The sequence below is a fragment of the Rhipicephalus sanguineus genome, chromosome 1, assembly GCF_013339695.2.
Source record: "Rhipicephalus sanguineus isolate Rsan-2018 chromosome 1, BIME_Rsan_1.4, whole genome shotgun sequence".
Taxonomy (NCBI): domain Eukaryota; kingdom Metazoa; phylum Arthropoda; class Arachnida; order Ixodida; family Ixodidae; genus Rhipicephalus; species Rhipicephalus sanguineus.
The window spans coordinates 60134611-60143724 of record NC_051176.1 but is presented as its reverse complement, the minus strand read 5'-3'; the positions used below and the strand labels follow the sequence as shown (position 1 = coordinate 60143724).

General features: G+C 52.6%; 1 protein-coding gene across 1 annotated transcript; it reads right to left on the bottom strand.

Moving 5' to 3' along the window:
* Positions 1 to 2991: 2991 nt before the first annotated feature.
* Positions 2992 to 8091, bottom strand: LOC119391753 (uncharacterized). Its single transcript, XM_037659433.1, has 2 exons — positions 5776 to 8091; positions 2992 to 3252 (listed from the first exon to the last, which is right to left on the bottom strand). The coding sequence occupies exons 1-2, from the start codon at positions 8089 to 8091 to the stop codon at positions 2992 to 2994; spliced, it is 2577 nt and encodes an 858-aa protein (XP_037515361.1).
* Between the last annotated feature and the right edge of the window lie 1023 nt (positions 8092 to 9114).

Sequence of the window (9114 nt, the reverse complement as noted above, 5' to 3'; positions counted from 1 at the left end):
CATGTGCTGATATAGTAGATTTTGAGGGAGCGCTGTCGCACCGGCGTATAGATTTCACAGGGTCGGCCACGTGAAGGGTCAGCGTTGGTAAAACTTTGAAACCAGCACGATAAACTTGTGAAAAAATAAACGATAAGCTTGTCATCATCGGTGCAGAAGCACACAGCGAACATTCTGCACCGATGATCGCATTCCAGTGCCATCAATAGGTAGAATGCAGCCAATTTCGTACAGCACACGTGTGATTCCACGGCGCTTTTTTAAAGGAGCCGTCACCTGCCCTACATTCTCTCGCATTGCGCTTCGCGCCATTCGTTTTTCAAGTGAGCCAAGGTATCGCGTCTTATCAGTAATAACAACCTCATGTGAATTGTAGTGTCTACAATGCAGGCGAGGCGACCAAGTGTAAACGTAGTAGCGTTCGCTGAAAACGTAGCGACAAAAAAGAAGAAATAAAAACACGGTAATCGTTCTAACACTGCCGTAAACAAAACGCGATTGCTTAGCTTCTACGTCGTACAGCCGCAATCCACCGCCGCCGTCGCTTTCGCTCATGAAATAGCACCGGAAACCTGTAGATGTGCGTTCCTGGCGATTTTTTGTGTGTGTTTGAGCAGCCGACAACGCAGCAGGTATTTTTCGACATCGCTGAGACCCGCCAGAATCGTTAAATCACGATGAAAAACACATCCATCCGTGCACTCGCGTGTAGACGCTCGCGGGAACACTGCTCGCCGGGTCCCGCGAGCGCTTCCGAGCCATGGCGGCAGATGGCGTCGTCGGCGCTTTGCGCATCGCCTATAGAAGGCTGGACGAATTTCAGGGGGGGGGGGGGCTTGCCTACGTGCCTGATCACCACGTTAAAGGGACACTAAAGGCAAATATTAAGTCGACGTTGATTGTTGAAATAGCGGTCCAGAAACCTCGTAGTGCTACTTTTATGCCAAGGAAGTGCTTATTTTGAAATAAAATCGCGTTTTAGTGGTCCGCATCGCGTTAGCGCACTTCAAATCACCCGCCTGAAATCAGACTTTCCTACGTCACTGCTGCCGTGCCCAACGTTGCCCGCCTTTACTGCGCGGCCGCCGACACTAGTAGCAGCAGAGCGAAAGTAGCGGGACCCACAGCAGCACTGGCGTTGTGCACCATTCGGCAATCCGGCAATATCACATGCATGTGACATTTTGTCGAACTTTCTGTCAGAGCGACTTTCACGAGCGCGCAAAACACACGCGGCAGTACGCGATCCCGAAACTACCACTGAGACGCGACCGCGTGAGCGAAGCAGGGCGCCGGGCGAAGCGCAGTTCTGCGAAAACGGAACCTTTGAACCACGCGCGCCGTTCACCATGGCAACGCCACAGACGTTATTTTTTCCATGAATCAAACGGAAACGAACAAACAGCATTTTATTACGTCTTTTGATGCACGGAAAGTTCTTTTTTTATTGCTGCTAGTCTGATTACTAGTGATTTATTGTAAGCAGACTCTCATACGTCATCGGGATCACTTCGATAATGTCCCACTCGTGGCGCTCATCATGTGATACATTTAGGTTAATTTCTCGGTAAGTAGGGCACTGCTGTTGATAATATTGCCGTTTTAGAAGTTGTCATACATTGAGCTTTCACTCTGACATAAATTGTTATTTGCCTTTAGTGTCCCTTTAAACGTGCGGTCCCGTGCAGCAGCGATGGCGCTACTCGCTGGCGGCCTACTACTGCGCAAATCTGTAAGTCAGGCTCGGTGCGTACTACTTCGGAGTGCCGTTCAGCTCATACGCCAATTCTAGTTCATGCAGTTTTATGTAGCACGCACAGGATTTCGCAAAGCATCGTTGATGCACGGTAACGGAGCTGAAATATAACCGGTTAATCCCCTCTTCCCCCCGCCTCGCCCGGGCTTTTAATAAAGTTTATTCACTCACTCACTCACTCACACCGCAGCAAATAATTAGGCGGCGAGTGCTTAGCACTTTCCATGGTTTGGGAAAGTATTTTGGTGTCATATCCATTTCAGTGCAGCTCATGACTTCATCCGGTGAAAGTGACACGGGCCGTACGTCCGCACGTCCTATGTGTTCCTATGCTAACAAACGGTTTGACCCTCCTCCGGGCGCCATCTTGAATCGCATGGCGCGTCACCTATAGTTCGTGGGCATTGCGAATCCTCGAGGCGCACGGGTGGTCATGTGACTTCAGGCGAAGTCGTGTGAATGCCGTTTTCTAAAAATTTTTATTCACGCGAACGCTACAAGATTAAGTCACCGCGCAGGTCGCGTACCTGGAGCCACAAGGCGCGCGGTTTTTGCGATTCATGTACTTTTATACCTCACGCCGGCATTTTGCCACGTGACCCTTCTCATTAGACAGGCTGTTACGCAGCTGTAACTCCTTCAACAAGGGTACGAGCAAAGCCTTCGCGCTGTCTACGCAAACAGCGGTGAAAGAGCGCGTAGAAAGGTATCACCCGTCTGCTGATTCCTGTCGAGATAGCGCGACCGCGCGCCCGGCCGGTAACTGTACGCAGCCCCCCCCCCCCCCCCCTCTATGGTCTTTTGGCATGACGGAGTCAGTGGCGCGTTTTCTCTCCGTTTGAGCCGCGATCGTCGGCTGCAAGCTTTCACTCGCACATAAAACATAAAACATACCACACGCGGGGCGATGTGTTATCGCTCAACTTGGACTTTATACTGTACCGCACGGCGACGCCGATGGCATAAATGCGCAAGTGGCGCCTATATAATTGCAATAAAACTAGCGTGGCTCAGCGGTAGGATAGTTGACTACCACGGAGTTTCGATTCCTGCGGTAACTCCGACTTAAAATGCGCAGTAGTTGCGACAGACACCGTCAGCAACGGAAAACATAGCCACCAAAATTGGCAATTGCAATGAGCCCACAACACTGCAAAAGAACGCACGACAAGCGACGGCAGACGTGGCAGCGCAAGTTGGGTAGCACAACAATTTTTCTTTCCATCGGGTGCTCTCTAGCGCCTCTTAATGCGTGGCGTGGAACGGGACTGTCCGGCGTAGGATGACCTGGTGGGACTCTGCGGCCGGGCGTCGATGACCCGTATGGAACGGCGCGCTGGCTGCTCCCTGACGAGCCGTATGGTCTGCACCTGCCCTTCGTCCTCTTCTTCGTCGTCGCCGCCACCACCACCGGTGGCCGACGACGATTGCTCCTCGCCGCGATTCCGCAGGTACACCACCGTGTCACTGTCGTCGTCTGCTCTGACGTGCCGCACCTGCACTTGCAACCGATGGTTCAGTGACGGAACCCTCGACAAGGTCTGACTACCAGCTGGGTCTTTCCGACGGTAGTGAAAGCAAGGGTCAATATACCGGGTGGTTCTACTGAGGCAATAAAAAATGCGGTATTCTTCGAGACACAGCCTCAGTGGTAATCACCATGTGAATATGGGTGACACATGCTAATTAGTTCCTAATTGAGCGAAATCAGTTATCTTTTCAGCGAATATGTTTAACTGGTTCATCGTAATACAGACCTTGAAGAAAACTCTTTGTAAAAGCCATATCAGCTTTTGGATCTGCAAAATAACGAGACCTTCGCGGAACACGCAGCACAGTCACCGTAAGCTGGAGGAGTAGCCCTGTAAGAGCCCTTTGGAACTTAGGGCGTCTACTACAAGTGCAGTTGCGAAGTACCCAATGGTGTGTAATGCAATATGCGCACATACGTAGCGGCATACTTTGTTGTTGTTGCAGCTTATGATGACGTAATGGGTGGACACCTTTCAACGACCCACTCAAACCCCTGTTCGATCAGTGCCGAATAGTGGCGCGAAACAGATCCCAGATTACGTGAGACATAATTGAGGCAGTTGAGATCCCTTGAGCAGGTAAATATTGCATAAGCATGCCGACTATTGTTTTGTCGGAAAAAGAATTTCATTTCTTGTCCCGTGCGCATGACCGACGCATGTGATGCGTTGGTCATTCGTCGACGTCGGTCATGCGTCGGAACAGCCTTTTACTTTTGGTGGGCGCTGTGTTTCCTTCGTCCATGTCTTTCCCCGGCCAGGCGGGTTTCCGCCAAACTCTCGACTTCATTTCTGATTTTGTCGCCTTTCGGACTCGACCAACTGGGGGATTCAGAAAACCGGAAGTAATCCGATTTTCCGAATATTCAGAAAATGTGCAAGGTCAAATTATATCGGTCGCGAGACATGGAGCGAATAGTGGTCGAAAACATATCGCCACAGACATCAACGCCCGCCGTACGATCGAAGCGCGACTAGGTGAGGAGGGGACAAATAACGAAAACCAGGAACTCAGTGGAATTTTTATTCGAATACTCGTAATTTTATATATGCCAATGTAAACTAGAAATTTACTTTACAGTTTATCTGACACTTGGCTAAATAGTTGATTGCCTAATTTTTTTTGGTCGAGCGCCATACATTGGGGGCGAATGCGGGCATTCTGCTACTTTAGTCTGCTATCTGGGCTTGTGTTCAGTTCGGCGCACTGTCGCGTCAACAAGGCATCGCTCACTTTGCGTGGTGGTTTCGTGCGTATCTTGCGTAGGTTATTTACTCATATGTTGTTTACTGGCGTGATACTTCAGAGCTGAACTAGCTCACAGAACACGTAGATAACCAGGGGCGTAGCCAGAAATTTTTTTCGGGGGGGGGGGTGTGGTCAATTATACTTTATGTACGTTTGTGCGTGCGTTTGTATGTGTGCGTGTATATATGCAAGCAAAATTGAAAATTTTTTGGGGTTCTTGAACCCCCCCCCCCCCCCCCCACCCCCACCCAACCACAGGCTACGCTCCTGTTAAGATAACCGCTCCTGTGACTGCAGACTGCTTTCACTGGCGCACAGCCGGCGTATCCTCGTCTTTCGTGACGGTGAATGCGGCACGCTATGCGAAGAAACGCTGTATTGTAAGGTTGACAAAGTGATATTCTGAAGGCAGCTGTCTCACTGCAGTGGTTTTCCACGACTGGTAAACCTGTGTTTTCGAACTATCGTGCTTGGGAGCCGTTGCATCATAATTTATTCATCTACTAAGCATTTTGATGTATATTGCAACTACACTATCTGCCTAGTAAAACAAGCTTGCTTCCCCAATTTTTCTTGTTGATCTTCCTTTTCTCTCGCACACGCCATTGGAGAGCCATAAAGGAGCAATAAAATCGCGTAGTTATCAAAAGCATGTAAAAGGTCCGCAATTAAGAGAAGTTTTAATTTCGTGCCATATGTAGTGCAAGTGCGCAACGTCACTACGCTTCCGGTTGTGACGTCATACTTTATTTTAAATTTTTTATTTACTGTTAGTTGTCGCCGCGATACGCAGATGGCGACGGTGGCAACGAGCCGCAAACTACTTGATACATGGGCTTCTATGGAAGTAACGCTACCAGTTGAAATGTGTTTTTGGTAACTGGTGCGAGATCGATAGTTGTGTGTCAAGTTAAGAGTTATATTGGATACATATGATATCGGAACATAAGTTTACTCAATATAATGGCGAATTAACCGTCAGGATAATTAATGAATAATAATTGAATGAGTTTGTTGAAAGAGCAGCCGGTTTTCCTTTGAGCAGCTGGGAGACCCTGGCGGAGCAGGTCTCAACCACGAGCTCCTTTTTACGTGGCTTCTGAGATCCGCTTTGTCAGTGCAACGAAACACGAAGTTAACCCAAGGAATTAACCAGAGTATACGAGCGCCATGGTGCGAGTACGCGCCACTACCAGGCACCTGTCAAGTATTAGGGTCGCCTCGAATTTTTTTCTCACCTCAGCGGCGCGTGGGCTGTGTGGCCGCGGGAAGCTTAAGACCCTGGTGACCGTATCGCTGGCGTCTATCTCAGTGACGGAGCTCGACGACGATGCCTCGAGGTGACGAAGGTGCACGAACTGCGTCGGCGACCGCGGCGCGTTTCTAAGGACGCGCACGTGCGCTGGCGACTGCCGTCCTTCCGGCTGCTGCAACTCAACGGTGCGTACAGAGCTGTGCCGTTCCTGCTTGCGTACTTGAATGGTCGGCGGTGAGTCCCGCCCATCCTCCTGGTGGCCGCGGACATTTCGGACGACGGGCAACTTGAGCGACTTAACAGAGCGCACCTTCGGTGAAGCTGCCGACTCCTGGTGCACGCGAATTGCTTGCGTTGCTGGGGCCGCTTCCTTGACAACGCAAACTTCTGGGGGAGGAGTCTCTGCTTCTTGCACGATAATCTTCTGCTGTACTTGAGCCGCTTCCTTGATTATGTGTACCTCAGGCGGCGGTGCCGGTTCTTTCTCGTGCACGTGGATGGTTTTCGGTGGCGGGGCTGGTTCCTTGATAACCTGAACTTTGGGAGGCGGTGTGGGCTCCTGCTGATGCACGTGTACTGTTTGAGGCGGAGGTGCAGGTTCCTTGATGATGTGCACTTCTGGAGGCGGCGTGGGTTCTTGCTGGTGTACGTGAAACTTCGGAGGGGGTTCAGCGGGTTCCTTGATCACGTGCAGTTCAGGCGGAAGCGTGGGCTCTTTTTGGTGCACGTGGAACGTCGGAGGGGGTCCAGCGGGTTCCTTGATGACGTGCAGTTCAGGCGGAGGCGTGGGCTCTTTTTGGTGCACGTGGAACGTTGGAGGGGGTTCAGCGGGTTCCTTGATGACGTGCAGTTCAGGCGGAGGCGCGGGCTCTTTCTGGTGCACGTGGAACGTCTGAGGAGGCCCCGCGGGCTCCTTGATGAGGTGCAGCTCAGGCGGAGGCGCGGGCTCTTTTTGGTGCACGTGGAAAGTCTGGGGAGGCCCCGCCGGCTCCTTGATGATGTGCAGCTGAGCGGGCGGGGCTGGTTCCTTCTGGCGCACGTGGAATGTTTGCGCTGGAGGAGGTGGTTCCTTGACGAGGTGCAATTGCGGCGGTGGTGCGGGTTCCTTTTGCACGACGTGTACAGGGGGCGGCACCGGCGCGGCCTGCTTGACGATGTGCAGTTGCGGGGGCGGGGCTGGCTCCTTCTGAATTACGTGGAACGTCTGTGGTGGCGGCGCAGGTTGCTTAATGATATGGATCTCTGGGGGTGGCGCAGGCTCCCTTTGTATGATGTGCACGGGCATCGGAGGAGGACACGGTTGCTTGATGACATGGATCTGTGGCGGCGCCGGAGGTTCCTTCTGGTGAATATGGAAGGTCTGCGGTGGCCCGGCAGGTTCGCGAATCAGGTGCAGCTGCGGTGGGCTGGCCGGCTCTTTTTGGTGGATGTGGAACGTCTGAGGCGGTCCCGGTGGCTCCTTTATAAGGTGCAGTTGCGCAGGCGCCGGAGGTTCCTTTTGGTGAACGTGAAACGTTTGCGGAGGTTCCGCGGGTTCACGGATTAGGTGTAGCTGAGCTGGCTCAGGAGGTTCTTTCTGATGAACGTGAAACGTTTGCGGAGGTTCCGCGGGTTCACGGATAAGGTGCAGCTGAGCTGGCTCAGGAGGTTCTTTCTGATGAACGTGAAATGTCTTTGGGGGATCGGGAGGCTCCTTGATGATTCGCAGCCTGGGCGGAGGCGGAGGCTCCTTTTGGTGCACGTGAAAGGTCTGTTGCGGGGGCGCGGCTTCCTTGAACACCTTCAGCTTGACCGGTGGTGGTGAATTTTGGCGCACGATGACGGCTTTAGTAGTCGACTGTTTCTCTTCCCCAGTGATTCTTATCTGCGTTTCACTGTCGGACTCGTCTCTCTTGACCAGGTACACATGTTTTTCGTCCTCGCTCGTGGAGACCTCCCTTTCGCTGATCACGCTAACTTGGGGCGCTGGCTCTGAGTGCCGTCGGTAGACGCGGACGGTCGGCTGCTCTGTCTCTGAGGATGACGACCGCTCCGCGCTCCCGCCGGTGCCGTGGTCAGCCTCTAGCGAGGTGCGCTTCGAAGCCTTCTTCTGCACGATGTGCACTGCTTGCCCGGAGGACTCTGACGGCGAATCTTCGATGACGCGGATGAGTTGCCGAGACGGCGGTGTTGGTCCAACAGGGATGACGCGTAGCACCCGCGACTGCCTCCTACCCTCTCTCACCGGAACAACCTCGTCGGGCGGCGATTCTTGGCGTCGCACGACGCGTAGTTTACGCGACGATCGGCGACCCTGCATCGCGCTGTTCCTTGCCTCTCGACGACTGCGAATGAAGTGGCAGCACCGAGTGGCGGCGGCCCGGAACGGAATTTATGCGTGGCTCATGACGCCCTAGCCCCTTCTGCGACTTGTTTAGCGTCGGAGCTACTGAGACGGCTCTCCGCCATGTCAGTGAAGCCTACCTGTTTCGGAGCAGCTCGCTGGCACTGGCGGCAGCTTTGCGTCTTATGCAAAGTCAGGACGAAAGGCGCACTTCCGCACTGAGCCAATTGAAACCGTTGCTGGCGCGGGGTATGAAACGGCCCGTGCCCCCTGCTGCACAGAGCACACCAGCGACGTCATCACCGATGAATGAACGGAGGAAAACGAAGTGCTTCAACGTCGTATTCTAAATTACTATAACATTTTATCAAACCACTCAATTCTTGGCCAATCCCCCACAGTGGGTGTGAGCCACAGTTGAAGGTGAACAAGGACAAAGTATTGTCATGCAAACCATCGCAGATGATTGTCAAAATAGCCGAATAGCTTATGTGGCGATGTGGCCGACGTCAAAAACTGGCAGAGGCACCTAACCCCCGTATTCTCAAATCAGCCTCGACATTGAAGTTCGTTCTTCACTCGACAGGGTAGGGTGCCTTGATGCGCGTTTCGTGCGGGGGGCGGACACATCGAGGCATACTACGACAGGGTTGATCACAGCACCACCGCCTGATTAAAAATTACGTGGCGATTTTCAAGCGTTGCTGCCGGTTATCGCTCATACGCAGTGACCACTTCAGCCTAGGGGCGACGCTGCCGTCAACATTTTCGAGTCCAGGTTTAGTGAATAGACGCTCTAGTATACGACGGTAAGTCTCCGTAATCGCATTGAATGCGATAGCAAAGTGTAGCAAACTTTTCGACGTTCATTATAACATGACCCGGACGGACACCGGATTTTTCGCTTCATGGTGCATATAAAGCCTTCACATTAACAATGACCTGCTGCATTGTCCTGGGGACAAGGCTGCGGGGCGAATTCCGTGACGCCTTTCGGTG